The sequence below is a fragment of the Kwoniella dejecticola genome, chromosome 1, assembly GCF_000512565.2.
Source record: "Kwoniella dejecticola CBS 10117 chromosome 1, complete sequence".
NCBI classification, from domain to species: Eukaryota; Fungi; Basidiomycota; class Tremellomycetes; order Tremellales; family Cryptococcaceae; genus Kwoniella; species Kwoniella dejecticola.
This window is the reverse complement of record NC_089301.1, coordinates 941047-963607: the sequence shown is the minus strand read 5'-3', so window position 1 is coordinate 963607 and position 22561 is coordinate 941047. Positions and strand designations below refer to the sequence as shown.

Genomic DNA, 22561 nt, shown 5'->3' with positions numbered 1-22561 from the left:
ATAGGATATTGTCAAACATCATTGGACTGATCAAAAGTCGAAAACATCAAACATCAAACATCAAACAGAGAACACATCACATTACTTGATTACATTCTGCGACTTTCATCAACTCATCTCGACTTTGATTTTGGCTTGCAGATCATAACCTTGTGATCAAGTAGCAATACGATCTCAAGTTCAAAATCGGAAGGGGAATTGCAATTGCAAGTGGAATCGAAGCGAACCAAACACCAAGATGGCAGGGACGCCCGTGAAGAAGAAAGAGAAAGAAGTACCCCCTTCTCCGCCTTTGGTGATCAGAGACTCGGGCAAGGGGGCTCGATATGACAGAGTTGGATTTCTGGGCGAGGTGAGTTAGTATAATCAAGATTGAGATCAGGATCAACCTGAAACATAAAATGCAATTTTCGTGGAGGATCGCGTCACGACCTCATCCTTTTTCATGTAAATGACCATCTGACTATCGTCAGCATTTCACTGATTACATGCTTGCCTTACAAATCCTGTAGGGTGGCTTCGCACGGGTCTACGAGATTCAAGATTACAAGAATCGACGAAAAGCTATAAAAGTCATCAGTCGGAAATCTATTCAGACGAAAAAGAACAAGACCAAGGTATGTCACAAAATAACCACCATACTGCAATAATAAGACTTCGAGAAGCATCCACTACTTTACTACTTTGATCGCATCCACTTCCCATGAAAGATCGGGGAGAAGCGAGCCGGACGGAGAACCGCTGACACATGTATCTTGCTTCGTAGCTATGGGCGGAGATAAAGTTACATCAGATGTTACAGCACCCTCATATAGTCCGATTCGAAGATTGTTTCGAGGATGACGAGAACGTATACATGATCTTGGAATTATGTGAGAACGGGGTAGGTCTTACTTCACGATATGATCCTTCCTAATTCATACACTTCGAAATTAAAGGTATGACACCGTGGAATACGCTGACGTTCTGGCTGATCATTATAGAGCATGATGGACCTCCTTCGACGCCGGAAAAGATACAGCGAGCCGGAAGCTCGATATTACCTCGTTCAGCTCATCGCCGCGTGTCAATACATGCACCAAATGAATGTGATTCACCGTGATTTGAAGCTGGGGAATCTGTTCTTAGATGCGGATATGAATATAAAGGTTGGGGATTTTGGTTTGGCGGCTTTGATTGAGAATCCGGGAGACAGGAAGAAGTGAGTCCACCTGGTGATTTGTCTCTTAGTCACCCAGCGCCGAAGGAGCACTCGAGATGCTCCCGCCGAAGAAGGAGAGCTGATCAACGATACAGAACAATATGTGGGACACCAAATTACATCGCGCCTGAAGTACTCTTCGACCAAGATAACGGTCATTCTTTTGAGGTGGATATCTGGTCGGTCGGAGTCATATTGTGAGTGCAGGTGTATCGCTGAGTGGGAGAGAGATGACTGATGCATGAAAGGTGATCAACAGGTATACCCTGCTTATCGGCAAGCCACCCTTCCAAACAAAGGATGTCAAAACAATATATAAACGAATCAGAGAGAACAGATACGAGTTTCCCGCTGATAAGGAAATCTCGCGTTCGGCTCAGGATCTGATATCTTCTATTCTGAATCCAAAGCCAGGTGAGACAATCTCAAGCGATCTTCGACAACAACGGTACACTAACGCAGAAGCTCCACAGACGAAAGACCACCTCTAGACAAGATCTTGTCGCATCGCTGGTTTGTAGATGGCCCATTTCCCGCCTATATCCCTGCTTCAGCGAACGACTTTGCGCCAGATTACCGACACCTCACAACCATGCAATCAAGACGAAATTTCCAAACGTTGTGCCAGAAATCGAGAATTGGCGTGGTACCATCTCTCGCTCCGGAAGTCATCACTCGACCCCGTCAACCTCTTGGTCCAAGCATATTGCAACAGGAGAGAGACTTCAAGAACGCCGTCCAACCAGACAGTCCGATCTCGGCTTTACTTACTTCAGCTCGACAACCCCTTGTTCAAGCTTCGGCACCTATCAAGGAGCCTTCGCTACTGCGCAAACTTTCAGCTGCTGGAGCCGCATCGACTCTGAGCCCGGCCAGGAGATCGGCACTGGGCAAAGAGAATCACGGTGGAGCCGGAGCTGGAGCAACCGCTGGACCTGGGCCGTCATCCGCTAGGAAAACGACTCCCATGGAAAGGGTCGGCGAAGAGGAGGAGGAAGAAGAGGAGGTCTTGGTAGACCAACAGAAACAACGAGGGTATGATCATGCAGTACGAGAACGAGGCTTGGCGAATCAGAAAGCTAGAATTGTTTCTGAGATGGCGGGAGAGAAGCATCGACATCATGGGCGTCAGCACGAGCATCAGCATGATCAACCTCGACAGCCTTCTGCGTCGCCAAGAAAAGCCAATCCGCTCGGAGCAGCAACGACTTTACCCAGAGCATCAGCTCCTGCATCGACTCTAGCCTCTTCGTCGGGTAAAGATACAGCATATTCCAAGACGAGAGATTACAAATCCAGCTTATTCGAGATAATCGGACAAAATCTTTCGAATGCGCTCACCATGTCGCAGACTCCTCAAGGGTTCAGGACACCTCGTAAGTCTTGATTGCCCTCTTTGGCATTATGAATTGCGGCGTCGGAAAAGCTCATGTACTATTTGATATCAGAAATACCTCCGAACCCTCAGCCTCCGAGCGTATTTGTGGTATCTTGGCTGGATTATTGTACGAAATACGGGATGGGATTCGCCATGACGGACGGCACAGTCAGTGTACACTTTAACGATTCTACTTCGCTAGTTCTGGCGCCTGGCAAACAGTAAGTGAACACGCTGAACTCTCATATTTGGCTTCTTACTGACGGATGCACTGGCATAGACATTTCGATGATATACGCCCAACATCCTCAGATGACTTGTCACACCACACTCGACGCTCTCACGGGATAGATAAATACCCTTCCGACCTGAAAAACAAAGTATACCTGCTGAAACACTTTGAAAGCTACATGCTTGATAAATTGTTCCTTGAACAACCGTACACCTACGATGATGTGGACTTGCGTACTGGCATGGTATTCATTGTGAAGTACCTGAGGATGAAGCATGTTATTCTTTTCCGACTGAGCAACGATGTACTTCAGGTGAGTCAGCTAACTCGCACACGTGTGACATGAGAGCAAGCTGACATTGTATTCTCTATTTGCTCAGTTCAACTTTTACGATCACACAAAATTGATATTGTCGCAAGACGGTTTGGTCGTCTCTGTCATCGACCGGCATTCGGTATTAAGGACTTGGAGTCTTGAGTCATTACTTCTACCTACGGATGAGGATGCTTCGCCCAAGGATAAGAAGAGGATAGAAGGTGTAGTCCATAAAGTACAGTATGCTCGGTGAGTCAATTTGGACATTCTCTTTCTGCAAGGGTTAAGACGAAGCTGATTATTCTTTTGCATGTGCAAAGGGATGTACTGGCGAAGGTCAAGTCGCATGGAATGACTAAACCAGCAGCCAGAACAAATGGTGTACCTGTAGCGGCGGGAACGAGGGCAGCCATGGAGCGAGAAAGAGAAATACTCAAGCCGATCCGATGATCAGCGCAATGCGCAATTCGCACAAACAATCTCTGTGTCTATGTTTCACGAGGAGAAAGAAGCAAGCTTGTCGCATATATATACACTTACAAGGGACGTTATAATTCATTCGGTTTCATTCTCCTTTTGTCATTGTTGACATTTTTACACACTATACTCATATACCCAATTACACTGTTCATATTTCCTCATTTTCGCTGTGCATTTTCATCTTTCTGTGTATACGGTATCTGGTATCTGATATAGCATTCGGAAGGAGCATTCATGTAACCAATCAATGTCATGTTTTCTTCACTATGCTAAGCGTGCGTCCGGTGGGATGCTATTTGTATCCGAAGATAGCCAAGTGGAGGTTTGAGAATGGTGACGCGTGAACTTATGACCGTTTCAGCCAAGATGAAATTTCGAATGTCGATTGGTCAATACAACTCTCTCTTCAACATCAAGCTCAAGCACAAGCATCTGATGCAAACTCGATGAGGATATCTGGAAGAGCGTTTTGAGTGTCTCGAGCGCCAGCGACATGTCAACTTCGACTCCCATAATTCTATTCAAGACCCCTTCCCCGACGGTATCTCTTGACCCTTATTATCAAACACTTACTTCCACATCCTCATCTTCATCCTCTTCCTCATCGAGATCATCGACATCATCGACTTATGATCCGACTTTCATTCCTGTCCTAGAAGAGACATACACCACCATTGACCTCGTGCCGATCATTGAGGCTGGACCAAGTAAGTGGGAAGGAGTGATCATCACCTCCCGACGAGGTGCTGAGGGATGGGTCCGAGCTGTGTCTCAAATTGATTCTGACTCTAGAAAAGGCAAAGGCAAAGAGAAAGCCGATGCATCAGGGGAAAATTGGGATACTATACCACTCTTTACGGCCGGCACCGCATCTTCTCAACATTTGATGGATTCCCAAATACCTCAAGGGTATATACCGAGAATACCAGAAGATGCGCACGAGGATGTACCGAAATCCGCAATACACCTTATACCTCTCATCCTCCAAACCTCACCTCGCTCGAGCTCGAAGGATGGATATAAGCCGTATCTGTTCGTCAGAGGGGATAAATCGACGGATAACCTTCAAGATGGTTTAAGAGAACACGGGAGGATTGTAGAGGAGGTGATGGTTTATAGGACTACGCCCCGAGGTGATATCCTTGAGAATTTGGAGTTGTTTAAGCGGAGTCGGAGAGAGGAGAAGAGGAAAGGATGGTTAGCGTTCTTCTCGCCTTCAGGAGCTGAGGTGGTATGGCCCCTCCTTGATCGACGCCTCCTTCACCACTCAAGCCAGTCCAACGAAGCGAATTCTGCTACTGAAATAGACGATGACGTAGGAAAAGCTGGACCCGACGCGTTCTGGGGTGGGTGGAAGGTCTGCGCAATTGGCGAGACTACGAAGAGATACCTCGAAGAAAAGGGAATAAAGGTGGATGCGGTGGCTGAACAGCCAAATCCTCAAGGACTATTAGAAGCTATACGTTGTCCCGATGAGCAGAATGTATAGCCAGGGCTCCTGAATAAATGAGCGCTGTGATTTTGGGTAAGCCCGGATTAGAGATATTTTCTGAATCACTATCACCCAGACCTGAGGATCACAACGCGAACCTTGCAAATGTGCATGTACACGTCGGCTACGAAATACAGCACCATAAATATCCCATATCTCGGAATCAAGCGGAGACTGCTCTCGACGACTGGAAATCATATTCCCGCGGGCCCAAGCTAATCGTAGGGATTCCAGTCTGTCGGTCTCGACGACGCCTTATCCGAATCTCCGACACGATTGTATAGTTCAGCCCATTTCCGGTCAATTGCTGACATCTGCTCGGCAGTGTTAGTACCGGCTGACGCTTGAGTGGACGAGGTATTGTGGCTTGTGCTATGTAGCATGGGTCGTCCCGACGTCGCATTCACGTACATTTTGGTCACCATTAGCTCAGGGCTGAATCTTTTGACTGAGGGCGATAATGATCGCTTATTTTCAAGCCAAGCAACTCACCTTGCCTGATCACCCTGTGAAGCCGAAGCGCTTGAGCCTCTAACTTGAGGGAACCCATTAGACTCGGATCTCCTATAGATATCCCCCCGGGAAGCATCAGGATTCTCTTGATTCGTCATTCTGAAAACCGGCTTGTCGAGATCAACTCAAAGTAAGGGATCTGAACCTCGGGTGACTGTGCTATCAAGAAATATATTGCTTGTGTAACTCGATATGAGGAGGACTGATCACCTTTGCAATTCACTCCAAGCTTATATAGTATGAATGAAGTATCACTGTCAGTCACGGTATTATCGACTCGATAAGAAGCTTGCATTCTACCTCCCTTGATCGCTTCTCGCAAAGGTGGACAACCGATGGAGGAGGGCTGCTTCGAATTTCATGCCGCGATTGATCGCTCCTTTGGGAGCGCGAATAGAAAGAGTGTCCAGGCCTCAAGTATCGATCGCCACTGCGACGACGTTCAGAAGCGAGAAGCGTGGCTTCAGGCTCATCGCTAAGGGTTCTCATGGCGAGGCACGGTCTGAGCTTGAACGGGATGAAGACTCAGCCATCAACTGCATATAGAGCGATCCCAGAATGTTCCACGTGTATCTCGGCTACAAGAGGGGTGAGTCTTATGTACCATTTCAGCCTTACGAGTCTACTCAGACTGCTGGGTCGCGACTCGCCACACGCGCTCAGACTTGAACGACCTGCCCTTTGACCAGTACAAAAGTTTGTCCTTGCGAGATATTTCCATGCTGAGCGACGGCTTCAGCGTCTTCCTTAGTCCAAGCATTGTTGCTCCCGAAGAGTATAGACCGCTCAGTATCCAATTTTGTAGTTATCTGAGTATTTTCGTAATAACTCCAATGATTGTTTGTCTCGCCGGACTGAGCATCGTAACTGACTTGAGCACTGGGTGCAAGCATTCCCGAAGTCTGAGAGGTAGATTCAGAGTCTTTTCCTGTACTTCCTACCCCCGGAAATGGGGCCTCCTTGATAGAGGACACATCGAATACTGCCCCATGGGAAGCGCCTGGCCGCACACGCCCAGCTCGAATCACTGTACGATCGTTCAAAGCATCGTCGAGATGACGTGAATGTCTGAAAGACAGAGCTCCTTGACAGGTCTTTGTAGACCCGTCATCCACTTGCAAGATACCTTCAAAAGTATGCTGTGCTCCTTCCCCCTTCATACTGAGGATAGATTGAGGAGGGTACGAGTAACGTCGTAACACCTCGTCGTATCCGTATTGCCCCTGGGAACAGACCAGTACATCGGCTGGACCTAGTCCGAGAGTACCGCTGATGAGAGTGGTCCTCGCAGGAGCTTCGCCGTCAATGCTTGTGATAGTCACGGTAGCCGAAGTGACCATGTTACTGACGGCTAAGAGGTATGCGTGAGATCAATTGCCCATAAGCAAAGGGGAAAATTTTCGTGTACTCACCTCTGTCTGGTCTGCAGATCGATGCGGTTGTCAAGGGTTATTTGAGAAGTGCGAGAGTAAGTCGAAGTGAATGCAGATATTCAGTCGTCCAGTCAGGATCCATAGGATCCATAGGATCCATAGGATCCATAGGATCACTTCATATGTATTTTAGCCATGGGCGTTAGACCTTGCACTGCTGTCATGACATCTGATGAGAATTTTACTGTGAAGACTCCCCTTTGTCTCGAGAACCTCTCACACAGTCTACTTTTGCATAGAAGCTGCGTCACGAGCGATGACGCCCACGACATCCTTTGACTGGCATACTCGCCTTGAGGTCTGTCACAATACATTCGTGAGACTGGAGTGATGTATGAGCTCTGCCGATAATTGCCTGTACAGCATAATCAAAGCTGGGTGGCTCTCCTTTGGATCGCGCGTCCGGCACACACACACACACACACAAATACATACACACACACAAAAAATGTACACACACATATTGCTACTCACCGCCTTATCAGACAAAATGTCCTATCGGGTCTCACCATGAACTCCGACAAATTACACCCACCTAATTTACGTATAAATTAGAATATCAGGATATTCCTCTGCAGCAGTGGAATGCACGTGGCTCATCGCTTCGGGTCACTACGAACCGGCCGGCCAACTGCAGGAATCTCATCTCCGCCTACCCACCCATGACTTCCGACTACCAGGTTGTTCAACACGTTCTGGCTGACCGTCGAATTTTACGATGAATGTCAGCTGTAATACTCGTTGTCTCGTAGACAAGTCAGACTGAACTAATCGAATCGCACACCACATCACAATATGGCACCTAAGACTATAATCCAGCAAGAGTCTCTTTTGCAGTATCAATGCGAATTGGGTGAGGGATCCCTGTGGGTGAGTGCAATCTACTAATACCTGCAGACAAGGCTGATTCATGGTCAAAGGACGCTGTCCGGCAACGACTGTACTTCGTGGATATTCTTGGCTGCAAGATATTCACTTATGAGCCATCGACCGGCAAACATGGGTATCAATCTTTTGACCGGAATGTCACCGCCTTAGCTCTGCTTGAGGACAACACAGGAGTGAGTTGGAATATTTCAACTTCTAAACCTGCAGATACTGACAATGAGCAGCTTCTGGCAGCTCTACAAGATGGTCTTGCTTTCATCAGCTTCGATCAATTGCCTTTCCCTCCCACCAATTCTCCGTCGACCTATAAGCGTCTCAACGTGGATATCACCCATTTGGAAGGCTTCAATCGCTTCAATGAGGCTTGCGTGGATCCCTCGGGAAAACGTTGGATCGTTGGCACGATGATGCACGAACAGGGTTTCCCTGGCTCAGCAGGCGGTGGCCTGTATTCGATCAGCAAGTCAGGCGATGGCTTGACGGCGGAACTACTCTTAGACCAGCTTACCGTGTCCAACGGGATGGGTTGGACCAAATATAACAAGACCATGTAAGTCGCCCGACCTGGCTTCCTTCTGAGATCGCAACTTTCATCTTGTGCTAATGGATGTGATGAGCAGGTACTTTACCGATAGCTTGCGAAAGGAGATCGGCAAGTACGATTATGACATAGTGAGTCTCACTATCCCGGTTGTACGACCAGCACTGACGAGGGATGCAGGACACGGGCGCAGTCAGCAACAAGGTCATCTTCAGTAATGTGGATGATGAGGAGCTGGGCGTGCCGGATGGCATGTGTCAGGACGACCAATATGGAATCTGGTCCGCACGTTGGGGATCAGGCAAAGTCATTCGCTTCACACCGCAAGGCGAGATCGACTTGATTGTGCATCTACCACAAGCACTCAACGTGACCTCATGCATATTTGGCGGTAAGTCTGGTATACAAGGCAGGAAAGAGAGATGTGCGGAGAAACTGACCACTCGTTGCAGGCCCGAACCTCGATGAGCTGTATGTAACCTCAGCTAGGGAGGGAACCACTGCCGAACAGATCAAAAGACACCCCTCGAATGGAGATCTGTTTGTCGTGAAGGGTCTAGGATTCAGAGGGAAAGAGCGCACTCGATTTCAAGGGAGCTTCCTTGCTTAGAGCCAAATCATAGCTTCTCACAGTCTTGCACAAATGCAGATATAGATGCCCTTCTAAGCCATGTACGGTGTGACCACGCATACAGATCCTCCTCAAGTCACAATTTTGAATTCACATCGATGACCATCCAGCGCAAGTCCATAAACCAGTCCCTGCATCTGCAATATCTGACAATCGCACTTCGAATATCTATGGAGTCCTGTATGCGACATGCACATCCTCCTAGCTGTACGATTCCCCTGTTTCGGCGATGAGCCCATACAGTTGTACTGAGGATACCATGAGTATGCTGTGTTGTGCCGTACTAACGGTGTAAAGAATATCGATGCAGTAGTAAGCTACGCAGAACGATCTATGAAATCTCTGCATGCGAATTTATGTATCTCCTGATGGACTGCATCTACTTATATTGATCTATCAGCTGCTGGATGTCCACTTTATTCCCGTTCGACTGCAGCATCGCTTGAATGACAGCGACATCCCATACGGTGTTGATCGGCGTTCCATAGTCCTCAGCAGGGTCTACAGCTCGTCCTGCTTTCGTCGCCTGAACCGCTCTCGCAAAGTATGCAAGCTCTACTTCTACTCCTTTCTTTGCACTCGTTTCTTTCACCGCTTTCACTCGACTACCATTGGCAGGGCTTACTTCCAGGATACGGGTTCCCGAGTCGTTGATCAGCGTCAGCTTTCCGTTAAGACAGGTGATATTCAGGACTTGCAGCTCCTTAGGCGGACGTGGCTCGATATCTGGTAGAGCCCAAGTGAAGGTGATTGTACCAGCTGGAGTTGACTTTCCAGGTTCGGGAAGTTTGGCTGCTTGCAGTCTGTTGATATCAAGCTTGGTAGTAGAACCGCTTGGCTCCTTGGTAGCGCTGGAAGCCGGTAGCACCAGGGCTAGGATAGTGTCGTGCGGAGGGGTGTGCTTTCGATGTAGAGAAGCGGAACTGACAACAGCTGCTGGAGGATCGGGAAGGATGACGCGAAGCATGGCGATAGAATGGACTCCACCATCAAGGCAGAAACCTGTAATAATGCAAGTCGAAGTGAGCGGCGACAATAAATGCAGAATGAAGATATGTTAGCTCACCTCCTTGATAATCTGGAACGTTCCTCCAAGTAGTGGACTGCCATTTATCGCCGTCCGGACAGTAATTTTGATTCTGAAGATCCCAGAAAAGCACTGGACCCATCGCGGGGTCTGCAAGTAGCTCAGCCGCTCGTCTGTGAATGGGCTCGTGATCGTAGTCTAAAGGTCCACATCAGCGCCTGATTCCTCTTCGGACGAAAACACAGTACACGGCTGACTCACCTTCTGCTACCCTCCAAACCAAGTTCTTCGATTTCCAGTTCTCATCAAACTCCTTTACCAGAGCAAGTCCAGCCTTTACATCTCGCTCAATCGGCTTCTCGCTCAAGACATGCTTGCCTGCCGCCCAGAACCGCTTGATTAAGGGGGGTTGATGAGCGAATGGCAGAACAATCACGACCGCGTCGATTTCAGCATCGTTGATGATCTCTTCTATCCCGGCATCTCCGACGGCTATTTGAGGCTGAGCGCGCCCAGCGGCCTGGAACTGGACAGCGAACCTTTCGGCGGCAGATGCGTCAAGGGACCACACGGTCTTGACGTCGGAGTGATCTTGTGTTTCCTTAAGAAGGGATGGTAGATAGTCGGATTCCGAGTAAATACCAGTACCTAACAATGCGATTTTGATTGGGGAGTCTGGCATGTTGATTCAGTCTTGGCCAGTACGCAATGCTTGCACAGTTGAGTATGGGAATCGCTATGCTCAAGAGATAGCTTTCAATACCTTAACGATTATTTACAAATTTCTGGATGCCGCGTACTGCTTTTCGAGCACGGATGATGTAACAGGAACGCTCGGTTCGCTTTCGGTTCGGATGGTTCTCGAATCGAATGCGGAATTGGCCTCGAATCGAATCCGGAATTCCCCTCGAATGGTCTCCGACCCGAGCGTCCCCCATTATTGGCGGATAGGCAAGCAGCAGACCATGTGCACTCATGCAGAATCATAAGTCGCCAAGTATATGCTTGATAGGTAAAAATTATTGCAGAGAAGGTGGAAAAGGCTCAATCTCACATCGCTTCCTATTGAAAGATAGCTAAATTAGCCTTCACCACGACGCGAGGTGTCAGAATGTCCAGCAGAAAATTTGGACAGCACGACGGGAAAGACGTCCTAGCCGTTGATATACAATCGCCCGACGGGTCAACTACGGCTACTATAATCACCTTTGGCGCGGCGATTCATGATCTGTCTGTTCCTACCCCAACTGGTCCACGAAGTGTCATCCTCGGATTCGACGACCTCAGCGGCTATGTTGACAACAAACAGTGGCATCACGGAGCCGTAGCCGGTCGAGTCGCAAATAGGATTGCCCATGGTCGATTTGCGCTTGATTCGACCGATTATACTATTGAAGTCAATGAGCCGACCGGGCATACTTGTCATGGAGGAATAAGTGGATTTGGACACAAGAACTGGACTTTACAGAAGCATACTAAGCATTCCGTAACACTAGAGTATGCGTCGCCCGATGGAGATCAAGGATTTCCAGGCAATCTGAAAGCATCAATCACCTACTCCATCCCCTCTTCTGGAGTATTTCGATTAGATTACACTGCACAAACCGACAAAAAGACGCCAGTCAACCTCACCAATCACTCTTTCTTCAATGTGGACGGAGCTCGTGGTCCTTCTGTACACGACAACCTACAGCAAAAACTCACCATCGATGCTGATCAATACACTGCCGTGGACGAAGATCTTATTCCAACGGGTAAGCTTGCAGATGTTGCTGGGACCCCATTCGACTCCCGCACCTCACGCCCGATCGAGTATCTGGACAAAGAGAGCGGCAAGCCTTTCCACTACGATCTCAACTACGCTCTTCGTTCCCCATCAGTGCCAGGTCAGCTACATCGTGGGGCCGAACTTATATCCTCGAACGGTGATCTCACCATGGAGTGCTGGACTGATCAGCCAGGGATCCAGTTCTTCGACGGAGCGCCTATGGACCTCAAGAATCCGGGACTTGGCGGGGCTGTCAATGGGTACCGAGCTGGGCTGTGCCTCGAAACCCAACATTGGCCAGATTACATTCATCACCCCCACTTCGCCCAAAGTGTAATCGCTCCTGGCGAAACTTATACCGCTTCGACAGAATACCGATTCACCCGGGCTTAACGGAAGAAATAGGTGACAGTTTCGTAGCAGTCAATAGAGCCAAATAGATGCAGACATTAATTCTTTGCTCTGTCCCGTTGCAATTGACGGCTTCCATGTGTATCACATACGTCTATAAAGTGAGGTCAGATAAATGTATGCTGACAAGCTCAGTGCCGGAACCGATACCTAAATCATGATAACAGTAGTACAGCATTGAATCACGTACCGCAATTTGGGTTCGAATGTTGGTCATCTCGTTGAGCCGACACAGCATCAATTCCTGCATGCAGTCCTTTATCTCCTGTATTGGGACAACTCTTTCTGAAGGTTCGTGAGGAAATGGACCGCGATCTCTGTGTGCGGGACAGCCATCCTTGACCCACTACACCTGGTGACTAAGCGCGAAATCCTCCTCCGAGGGATCTTATCAATCCGTCTCGTCGACCCTCGTCCATCGCAGTGCATATGTCGTGGTCGGTGTAAGGGAGAACTCTTCTCAAGCATGGATTGCCCTTTTCATGCGAGAAATGAGGCGAAGAGGGACATCTATGGACTTGCATTGTGACGCATATATATCTACCACTAGTCTACGATATACACCTACTGTATTGTGGGTATCCGTTCTATATCAGGATATATGTCATCATCACTTCAGCTGGTCCTGACTAAGATCCGCCTTTTTCCAAGAGAAGCTGAGCTTTGTCGCTGAATTCTGGGTGATCTTCTTGGTAAACATCGTAGAAGGGCTCGTACTCTACTCACATTGATTAGTGACTTGGGGCTGCATAAGAGACAGCTGGACTCACCTGAGGAGGGGTTTACGACACGCTTAGAAGGGAAGGAGCGAGCCAGTTCAGACAGCTTCTCGACTTCCTCTTGGGTCAAGTCGACAGCTGAAGAACAATCAGCTTAGTCAATCGCCCTCGAGACTGATGCAGAGTGGACTTACGCTTGATGTTGGCTTCGATTTCATTCTCGAAGACACTCTTGGGTAAAGGTTGAATTCCTCTAGCCAGCAGCCAGCTGACAAGGACCACGGCACCATGGACGCCGTACTTTTTACCGATCTCCAGTACGACCGGGTGCTGTCGGAGGTGTTGACCCGCAAGACCACCTAAGGGGGAAAAGGCTTGCGGCAATATTTGGTTACGTTGAAGCCAGTCGACAAATTCGAATTGAGGGTTCTGTATAGAAAGCTCGATTTGGTCTGTACACGGCAGGGCGGTTAGCAGACTTCGGCCAATCTGTAAAACGAGACATACTAGCGACGGGCTTGATCTTGGCGGCGGCGATGAGCTTCTTCAGCTTGTAGATGTTGAAGTTGGAGACACCGATAGATCGTACTAAGCCCTTCTCCACCAGCTGATCCTGATGTCAGCGCAGACTCAAGCTTGCGTCATTTCTCGCCATTTACCTTTTCCATAGCCGCCCATGTCGAGAGGAAATCTTCAGAGAGAGGGATATCTATGACCAATCTTCCGTCGACCATAGGAGTGTGTTCCTTTTGAGGCAGAACGCCATCTGGGCAGACTGTCTTCCAAGCTACCTACAACCGGTTTAGAACAGTCAGCATAGACTCAAGCTTACATACGCTAGGAATGGCAGCACTTACGGGATAGTGTAAAAGGTACATGTCAAGGTAATCTGTCCGAAGCTTCTTCAGACTATCCCTTACGGCAAGCTCTACGTGCTCTGGCTTGTGATGAAGTTCGAACAGCTTGGAAGTGATCCATATCTGGTCTCTGGGTACGCCTGAAGCTTTGATTCCCTCGCCGACTTCAGCTTCGTTTCCATAACCCCAGGCACAACTGAGAAGGCAAATCAGCCTCTGAAGATCATGTCAATGGTACTTATGCGCTTACTCGATGTGTTTGTAGCCGCTCTGATCGGTCCAATGCTATTAGCAATCGTCACAGCTTTCTGCACAACTGGCGACTTACCTGGATAGCATGCTTGACTGCCTTCTCCACTTCTCCAGGACTATCAACATGGTGTCAGCGGAAATAACATCTTGGCGGGAAGTCTTGCAAAGGGTCAACTTACGTTGACATCCACTATGGAGGGAGTAATCGAGAATCAGCGCTCAGTCAGGTTGTCCGTTCGAGGCATCTCCTACTTACAGTACCGAGAGCGATGGAAGGGATGTCTAATCCATTTGACAGCTTGTAAGTGGTGTGAACGGGCATGATGGCTAATGTGTGAGATGTCTAGACAGTTGTTGACAAATTCAATCTCAAGTGATATAGCACTACTTTAAATGCTCTCTCGCATAGCTGACTAGACAGACCATAGACATAGCAACAAAAGTTGAAATTGGCTTGGCCGGATGGAGAAATGGAGTGGAGGTCCGAACGGCCACAGTCGGTTGAGCAGGAGTTCAGGGCACGGTTCGCTTTCAACCGAGGTTGATAGGTGACCGGACCGTGTCCCGTGCTGACATTTTAGTGCCGCCTATTGGAGGTAGAGCATGAAGCTGCCGTTAGAGTAGATATTTTGAATTTGAAGGACGAGATTGTTGACGCAGACAATCTGTTGACAAACTCTGACTAGCACCCAGCCAGAGACCTTATACCTCCGAACCTCCGAATAAGACTCTACAAACGGCGAGATGCCTTGCGAAGGTTGCACTTGTGGATTACGGGAGAATGACACGCAGGAGGACGATGTCCTAGGCCAGACGCCCGCTGGTGTGAGGTCGTTCACTGCCCCCGCCGAGGAGAATGGAGAGCCTGAAGGAGTGGAACCTGCTGTACCGCTGAGGTCGAAACAGTGGTGGAATAACCCATCTGATGGTAAGCTCAGATCACTAAGCTGAATTTGACACGATTTAAGCTAAAGAGCTAACGATGGATCTCAGACATGTGCGGAGCTTATGTTGAGAGGTACCTCAACGGAGGGCTTACCAGTGAGTTGCGGATACGCCTAATTCGCTGCGCACGAGTACTTCGTGTCATCATAGATCCACCTGGTTAACATTATGCGTTGCAGTGAACGAGATCGCAAACAAGCATAAACCGATTATTGGTATCGCTCAAACCGGTTCCGATCTAGCTCCTTGCAACTCTGGACATGTTCAACTTGCTAAGCGAGTTCGAGATGGAATCATCGCTGCAGGGGGAACACCATTCGAATTCCCCTGCCATCCGATACAAGAGACCACCAAACGTCCGACCGCCAGTCTTGACCGAAATTTTGCGTACTTGTCGTTGGTTGAGGTACTTTTCGGCTATCCCATGGATGGAGTTGTCCTTTTGACCGGATGTGACAAGACGTAAGTCAGGCCATGGCGACAGACTACCTTCGGAGACTGATGCTCGTCGTCCATGATAGAACGCCCGCCCTGCTGATGGCTGCTGCCACGGTCAATATCCCTGCTATTTGCATGAATGTTGGGCCGATGTTGAATGGTGGGTGTCCCCAACACACTTTTAGATTATTTGCTTTAACTCCGTGATCAGGATATGCCGGACAGCGACTTGTTGGTTCTGGTACGGTCTTATGGGATGCTAGAGCAGCGCTCGCCGCTGGTAAAATTGATCAGCTGCAATTGATGCAGACAGTGGCTACCTCCGCACCGAGGTAAGAGCAATTTTCGCAATGCTTTTGGTCCACAGCTGACAGTCGATCATCAGTCTCGGACATTGCAATACGATGGGAACAGCCAGCACAATGAACGCCTTGGCCGAAGCTCTGGGTATGGCGCTTCCAGGCAGCGCCTCCATCCCTGCTCCATATCGGGAACGAGGTGCCTGCGCGTACCAGACCGGCAGACGAATCGTTGATCTTGTGCGAGAAGATGTCAAACCATCCGACATTTTGACTCGCGAAGCCTTCGAGAACGCTATCGCTTTAAACACTGCCATTGGAGGGTCCACCAACGCGCCTATCCATCTGAATGCTATCGCGAAGCATATCGGAGTACCCCTTTCAAATCAAGACTGGCAAGATGTTGGGTACAAGCTTCCATTACTCGTGAATATCCAGCCTGCTGGAGAATATCTCTGTGAGGAATATCACCGAGCTGGAGGACTTCCTGGTAAGTGCCGGAATCGACTTAGCATTCCTTGTGAGGTTGTCCACTGACTAGCTTATACAGCTGTCGCCGCTGAGCTCATCAAACATAATCTCTTACCTCACCCTGACGCCCTCACGGTCTCAGGCCGATCGATAGGCGACAATTGCCGCGAAGATCGTTCCACGGATAAGAGGGTTATCCGCCCATTCGAGAACCCGGTGAAAACGTCAGCAGGCTTCCTCCATCTCTCCGGATCTCTGTTCGACAGCGCTGTCATGAAAACCTCCGTTATCAGTAAAGCATTCAATGATCAGTATTTGAGCAATCCCGATGATCCTATGGCCTTCGAAGGTCCAGTAGCTGTATTCGACGGTCCTGAAGATTATCACCATCGTATAGAGACGGAGGATAAGATTGAAGCTGGAACTATTTTGATCATGCGAGGGGCTGGTCCACAAGGATATCCCGGAGCGGCTGAGGTGGTTAACATGATTCCTCCAGGTCGACTGATCAAGAAGGGTATCGAACTGCCTTGTATCGGTGACGGTCGACAATCCGGTACTTCTGGCAGTCCGTCCATCCTGAACGCGTCTCCTGAGGCGGCGACAGGCGGCAATCTCGGACTTTTGAGAGATGGAGATATCATTCGAATTGACTTGAAGCGTGGAAGAGCAGATATCAAGGTTGATCCCGAGGAGCTGAAGAGTAGAAGATCTGAATCGGGTCCCTACAAAGGTCCACCAAGTCAAACGCCTTGGCAGGAGCTGTTCAGAGATAATGTTAGTGAGCTCTCGGAGGGAATGGTGATACCAAAGGCAGTCAAGTATCAACGTCTGGCCCAGACGGCTGGTATTCCCAGGCGTAATCACTAAGTGATGTAGCCGTGAAGTGGGGATCGATGTAGCTTGCTCCGTTATCATATGCATTCATTCTGATGCCGATTGCCGCAGATGCAAACCCGCTTGCAAAATCCCCTCAGAGGCCTGAAGAGGAGGATTTAGGCATCTATCTGGCTGCAATAGCTCTACGATGTTTTCACACTCTTGTCGCCACTTGAGATGGACAGCGTGAAGACAATCAAGGTTTTAGCGGTCGCGCGGGCGAAATCGTCAAGTGACTGCAGAACGACGATCACTCTCCATCTCCTTTCCTGGCACTCAACCTTGCATCTACGAGCACGATCCCTACACACGGTAAGTGAACGAGAAAAGGGGCCAAGATTGGGTGTCACTGGGAGTCAGTCAAACGTATAGGAGATCGAATAGAACAGGATGTGATTGTTGCTGAAGGCTAGAGTTGGAAGTCCATGATATCAGGCTTTGATCCCCTGGCACAATACTCTAAAGTCACATACGGTAACCAACAAAATCAGAATTTTAAGCACTCCAAAGTGTACTCATTGTGATTCGTGTGCATATGAACAGCAGGATATGGACAGTAGTATAAAATGAGCAATGTATGGGTTCATGGTTGAGGTGATCCTTGCGGAGCATCTCAAGTCATCATTGTGATAGATCTTCAGCATACGAGGTATTGCGCTATACTGATAGTGATGAATCACCGAAGCGAGATGCCGGCGTCGTCATTCGCTTTACGCGCTTAATGCCCGTAATGGACAAGCGCTTTGTTCTTTCGCCCAGATAACTCGGCTTGAGTCTTGGTGCTCTTAAATCGCCAAGCGGGGATCTTGCGCTCGTAGAGCTCGTCGAGTTCTTGGTAAGTTCGGCCGTAGGTCTGAACGCACCAGTCAGCGTGAAGTCCGCGAGAAAGCTCAGAGCACCACTTACCTCAGGGTAGAAGAAGAACAAGATGATGGTGGTGGGCACCAACAGACCAGCCCAGATGTAGATGGCTTTCAAACCCAAATTGGCGGCATCCGGACTGATCATGTAGGAGATGGACCACTGGAATACGACACTGAAGAACGAAGGGCTTAGCAATGTTCACCTTGGGTCTTCCTGAAGACTCACAATCCAAGACCATAGCATCCAAGATTAAAGGATGTAGTTTGGGCTCGAAGGTGCGGTGTCGAGGTCTCTCCGGCGGCAACGAAACCGATAGGTCCAGCGGACAATCCATAACAGATGACCCAGATAAGGAGGCAGCCCAGTCCCGCTTTACCACTTGCGACGGAGTCGGAGAACGAGGTCGAAGCAATCGCGACGTTGAAGAGGCACATGAGGAAACAACCCCTGAGCATCTGGGTCAGCTGGGGGAACGCGGCTCGAGAGATGGCTTCACTCACCCAACAAGCAATGGTCTACGTCCGACCCACTCGCAAAGCCAAAGTGCGGAACCTTGTGCGATCATTCCCAGCAAGAATCTGAGGGCCTCTGTCAGCCAAGGCATTCTCTACTAAGAGTGGCAACGTGGAAGCAGTAACTTACGTGAGAATGGAGACGAGGAATGGGTTATCAAGTCCAGCGACGGTGAAAAAGTACTGTTGACGGTGTGAGTGCATAAAAAGTCTCGCAGAACGGATCGGCTTACGGTGGAGTAACTGAAGACAATCGGAGCATCGGCAGCCCATTGACTACAGATACCGACACAACCAGCTAGCGTTCGTCGCCAATTGTTACCTCGGAAGATGTCCAGGAAAGTAGCTTGGCCACCAGCAGCCACGATTCGTCGTTCTTCCTCGATTCCTTCTTGTACGACTCGATATTCCCATTCCTAAGAACATGGTCGTCAGTCAACGTTCTTGTATTAAATGTTGAACTCGACTTACAACATCGTATCCCGGCGCGTTTCCGTAAAGCTTGAGCATGGATTGTTTCGCATCTTCATGTCGGTTCTTACGAGCATGATAAATATGGGATTCGGGAACGAACCAGATGGTAAGGAGCGAGATCTGCAGTCCAAGTCAGCACAGGCGCCATTCGGATTCTGCTTCCACTTACACCGGTGAACATGAACTCGATACCAATGAGTGGTCGCCATTCTGTTGGTTGGTGCAACTCGATGAGTCTCGCAGCAATGGCGACGATCAATTGTCCAAAGGTAAGAAGGACTTGGTATGAACCCAGCATAAATCCTCGAAGTTGGAAAGGAGCGATCTCGGAGACATAGGTGATCAAAATAGTCTGGGCGAGACCAACCCCAAGTCGAACCAGGATCGCTGCGCCGAGCCAATCTTTCCAGTTTTGAGAAGCGATCTCTGCAATAGATCCTCCCAACAGAACGACCAAAGAGATAATCATCGCCTTTCTGTTCGCATCATCAGCGAAATTCCCATATCACCAGTGCAGAAATGCTCACTTTCGCCCAAATCGGTCCATCAATGTACCGCCGGCGAACATACCCAAAGTCTTGGACATTTCTGCGAAACCTTGCCAGTAGGATACGACCTTGGCGCTGTTCGCGGGCTGACCGTTGATTACGGTATCGCCCATCGTCCGGATGAACGCCGGTAATGCGATAATATTACCCGGGACTTGTTGTTGAAACTGAAATGCCAAGTTAGCGATCATCGGCATCTCAAGGCAAATGATTTGTACATACTCCATCGTTCAAAGCGGACCACAGAAGGATGCCACAGAAGAGTATAGCCTTCCAAAAGACTTTGACCACTTGACCTCGACCCAGAGCTGATACGGCGGATCAGCGCCAATCTGCCATCGATTCAGTCTACTTACTCGCAAATCTGGTTTCGAGTACCTCTGAATCGACGATGGCAGCATTTTCAATCTGTTTATCGTTGGCTTTGTCAATGTTGGCATCGACGTCTCTAGATACCATCTCTAGAGACGTTTCGTGACTGTTATCGAGAGTATGAGTCGCCATCGTGTTGTTCTGTCTTCGATTGGAAAACTGGTGAGGGAGGCGAAAATGGCAACAGGAAAAATCGGTGGAGGACTATTTAAGTCTATTTGACTCGTAAGCTGCGTGTCCCCGCCTTGGGGCCACATATGATCTTCCCGAATGTCAATCGGAAGAGAAACCATTCTGATCGGCCCGAACTTCGAGGTATGCCATGGCGCCATATGCCTTTTTTTGTGTCGTGTTTACCTGGCGCAGAGTCTGGTTTAATGCAGCTTCAGTCCGCTTTGTTCGCCGAGGAAGGTTGCGTCATACCAAGAATAGCTCAGGGTCTAAATACCCCTATCAGTCCCAAGGGGCAAAAACCCAGCGAATTCAGCTCCAGGCCTTGCGGCGACCAAATACGCGCCGAGCCATTTAAAAAGTCAGTCGGGATCCTTGGCTAGCTTACCAGAGTGTCAAGATGGGAGGGCCAGCCCTCAGTCGTTGTGCAAGGGAGCTCAGAAAATCATCTATCCGAATCCGAATTGCATCAGAAATCGGCTACCAATTCCGCAGCGATCGGGCCCAAGGTTCGCGGTTGCAATGAAAAGGTGAGCGGTTGCAATGAACCGTGCCCTGGATTTCTCTCGGTTCGAGACAACGTGGGGACCGGAGTTGAGTTTCCAATTGCTCCACCGGTTAAGCAGCCGAGTGACGCTACGATTCATAAGAGAGTCAACCCATTAACTCCTTCTCCTCAAGCAGATAAGCAAGTTTTCAACAATCCCATCAAGTATCACAAATCAGCACGTGAGAATGACCACAGTATTCGTATCTGGAGGAAACCGAGGGTGAGTGTGAGAGCTCATATCAGCTGGTGCAAAATTCGAGGAGGGATAAAGACGGATGCTGATACTTTCGATTGCGCAGAATCGGACTCGGACTCGTACAAAAATATGCCGCTAGAGAGAATTACACGGTGGTAGCCACCGCTAGGGATCCTACGCGGATGCCCAAGGTGGATGTGGGACCAGGATCGAAGGTCGTAGTGATCACGATGGACCAAGCGAAGAAGGACGGATGTGTCCAGGTGAGTCTTCTCGCTTGTCATTGCAGAATCAAGTTAAAAGCTGTTATAGGCAATTGAAGAAGCCAAATCGAAGGGTATTACCCAGTTTGACATTGTGAGCTCCATTTCATCCTGCGAAGGAGAGTACCACTGACAGCTTGCCTGAAGGTCATCTGCAGTGCAGCGACTTTGTTGGTCGAGGGATATGCGCCTCTGCGTACTGTGGGCTTAGATGTCTTCGAAGAGCACTGGAGAGTGAACGTGAGTTTCTGCGCTTTCTTTGTGTTGTTGTGTTGTACCTTGCTCTGTATCTCCTGGTCAATCGCACTGTGCTGATATAAAAATCCAAGGTTCTCGGTTTCCTTGCGGTCTTCCAAGCCACCGTTCCGCTCATCCGCAAGGGAGGAAAATTCGTTTTCATCTCTTCCGGTTCAGCCACCATTGACCAAGTTCCTCGAGGATACGAAGTGACATATGGTATCAGTAAGGTAAGCCTAGTCCTGCACTCATCGATGCTTACAGCTAACCCGGGATCTTCAATTTCGCAGAGTGGAGCAAGTTATTTGGTGAGTTGAACTGGATCTTGCTCTGTGGGATCATTCGTTGCTGAACTTTCGGCTGCAGGGTCACTTTGCGCACTACGAAGAACCAGATCTCGTCATCTTCCCCCTCGATCCAGGATGGACACAGACGTAAGCCAAATCTTAGTCTTCACCTATTTCGCACAGTGTTTGATTTGGCTGACTCGATGACAGCGATATGGGTAACGCCTCTGCAAAAAACGCCGGCGTGGATGCGCCTCCTTTAACTATCGACGAGTCCACCAGCGGCATGATCAAGGTCATCGATGAAGCAACCCGAGAGACTCATGGTGGTAAGCAAATGAGATAGTGAGTCACCGTTCTGCTACGCATCATACTGGAGACATTGCTGACCAATGTCACACGATTTATTTGCAGTGATGGAGGTCAAAACAAATGGTGATTGCGAGACATCAACTTCATGGTGGACCATTTCAGCATACATCTAGAATGTTCGTCATGGTGAAAGGCGCAGGAGTGAATTGCGCGGAAAGGTTTCATATCATAGAGTTAGAAATGCATCAATGGCTATTTTCGTGCAACATCAACGCTTCGAGAGACAAGATATCTCCTGTTGCAGATGCTGACTGTTGCGCTTGCGAGTGTTTCACACAAGGTTGTGTGCTGATAGGACATTTAGATCGGAAATTTCTTGATGATCGCTTCGTTTCAAAGGAAGGGTTGTGTGCATGCACACATCCTTTGTTACATTACTTATTTACTCCACTCACTTATCAAGTGGACTCCGCATCGGCCCATGTATTCCGAGCTGCAGTGTTGTTGTTGTCTTTTATTCTTGTTCCATCTGAAAATTAGACGCTCTATTAGGTTCACTATCAAACGAGAGACGAACGATGACCGTGATTTCGTATTCTCACCA

At 48.9% G+C, this 22561-nt stretch overlaps 10 protein-coding genes across 10 annotated transcripts; 6 read left to right on the top strand and 4 right to left on the bottom strand.

Annotated features, from left to right (window-relative positions):
• Positions 1–238: 238 nt before the first annotated feature.
• I303_100365 (uncharacterized protein) lies at positions 239–3577 on the top strand (the record flags this gene model as incomplete). The annotated part of the gene is made up of 11 exons (XM_018403736.1): positions 239–352; positions 513–617; positions 767–883; positions 984–1201; positions 1297–1398; positions 1461–1615; positions 1675–2577; positions 2650–2800; positions 2860–3124; positions 3192–3376; positions 3448–3577. The coding sequence occupies 11 exons, from the start codon at positions 239–241 to the stop codon at positions 3575–3577; spliced, it is 2445 nt and encodes an 814-aa protein (XP_018266390.1).
• A 523-nt stretch (positions 3578–4100) lies between these two features.
• I303_100364 (uncharacterized protein) lies at positions 4101–5096 on the top strand (the record flags this gene model as incomplete). Its single annotated transcript, XM_018403735.1, has 1 exon — positions 4101–5096. The coding sequence occupies one exon, from the start codon at positions 4101–4103 to the stop codon at positions 5094–5096; it is 996 nt and encodes a 331-aa protein (XP_018266389.1).
• A 1175-nt stretch (positions 5097–6271) lies between these two features.
• Positions 6272–6952, bottom strand: I303_100363 (uncharacterized protein; the record flags this gene model as incomplete). Its single annotated transcript, XM_018403734.1, has 1 exon — positions 6272–6952. One exon carries the CDS (start codon positions 6950–6952, stop codon positions 6272–6274), a length of 681 nt encoding a protein of 226 aa, XP_018266388.1.
• Positions 6953–7840: 888 nt separating this feature from the next.
• I303_100362 (uncharacterized protein) lies at positions 7841–9084 on the top strand (the record flags this gene model as incomplete). Its single annotated transcript, XM_018403733.1, has 6 exons — positions 7841–7915; positions 7966–8106; positions 8158–8483; positions 8554–8605; positions 8655–8865; positions 8927–9084. 6 exons carry the CDS (start codon positions 7841–7843, stop codon positions 9082–9084), a joined length of 963 nt encoding a protein of 320 aa, XP_018266387.1.
• A 400-nt stretch (positions 9085–9484) lies between these two features.
• I303_100361 (uncharacterized protein) lies at positions 9485–10814 on the bottom strand (the record flags this gene model as incomplete). Its single annotated transcript, XM_018403732.1, has 3 exons — positions 9485–10107; positions 10172–10330; positions 10394–10814. 3 exons carry the CDS (start codon positions 10812–10814, stop codon positions 9485–9487), a joined length of 1203 nt encoding a protein of 400 aa, XP_018266386.1.
• A 429-nt stretch (positions 10815–11243) lies between these two features.
• Positions 11244–12293, top strand: I303_100360 (uncharacterized protein; the record flags this gene model as incomplete). The annotated part of the gene is made up of 1 exon (XM_018403731.1): positions 11244–12293. The coding sequence occupies one exon, from the start codon at positions 11244–11246 to the stop codon at positions 12291–12293; it is 1050 nt and encodes a 349-aa protein (XP_018266385.1).
• Positions 12294–12940: 647 nt separating this feature from the next.
• I303_100359 (uncharacterized protein) lies at positions 12941–14461 on the bottom strand (the record flags this gene model as incomplete). Its single annotated transcript, XM_065968096.1, has 10 exons — positions 12941–13029; positions 13082–13168; positions 13225–13482; positions 13538–13643; positions 13690–13821; positions 13888–14083; positions 14138–14157; positions 14216–14255; positions 14319–14329; positions 14396–14461. The coding sequence occupies 10 exons, from the start codon at positions 14459–14461 to the stop codon at positions 12941–12943; spliced, it is 1005 nt and encodes a 334-aa protein (XP_065824168.1).
• Positions 14462–14883: 422 nt separating this feature from the next.
• On the top strand, positions 14884–17162 carry I303_100358 (dihydroxy-acid dehydratase; the record flags this gene model as incomplete). Its single annotated transcript, XM_018403729.1, has 7 exons — positions 14884–15067; positions 15133–15180; positions 15264–15546; positions 15606–15682; positions 15734–15854; positions 15908–16311; positions 16372–17162. The coding sequence occupies 7 exons, from the start codon at positions 14884–14886 to the stop codon at positions 17160–17162; spliced, it is 1908 nt and encodes a 635-aa protein (XP_018266383.1).
• A 727-nt stretch (positions 17163–17889) lies between these two features.
• On the bottom strand, positions 17890–20073 carry I303_100357 (uncharacterized protein; the record flags this gene model as incomplete). Its single annotated transcript, XM_065968095.1, has 11 exons — positions 17890–18024; positions 18078–18207; positions 18261–18482; positions 18536–18613; positions 18678–18730; positions 18781–18963; positions 19019–19141; positions 19191–19497; positions 19549–19736; positions 19792–19877; positions 19926–20073. The coding sequence occupies 11 exons, from the start codon at positions 20071–20073 to the stop codon at positions 17890–17892; spliced, it is 1653 nt and encodes a 550-aa protein (XP_065824167.1).
• A 774-nt stretch (positions 20074–20847) lies between these two features.
• I303_100356 (uncharacterized protein) lies at positions 20848–22084 on the top strand (the record flags this gene model as incomplete). Its single annotated transcript, XM_018403727.2, has 9 exons — positions 20848–20882; positions 20962–21121; positions 21171–21215; positions 21269–21361; positions 21451–21588; positions 21649–21666; positions 21725–21792; positions 21856–21990; positions 22060–22084. The coding sequence occupies 9 exons, from the start codon at positions 20848–20850 to the stop codon at positions 22082–22084; spliced, it is 717 nt and encodes a 238-aa protein (XP_018266381.2).
• Positions 22085–22561: the final 477 nt, after the last annotated feature.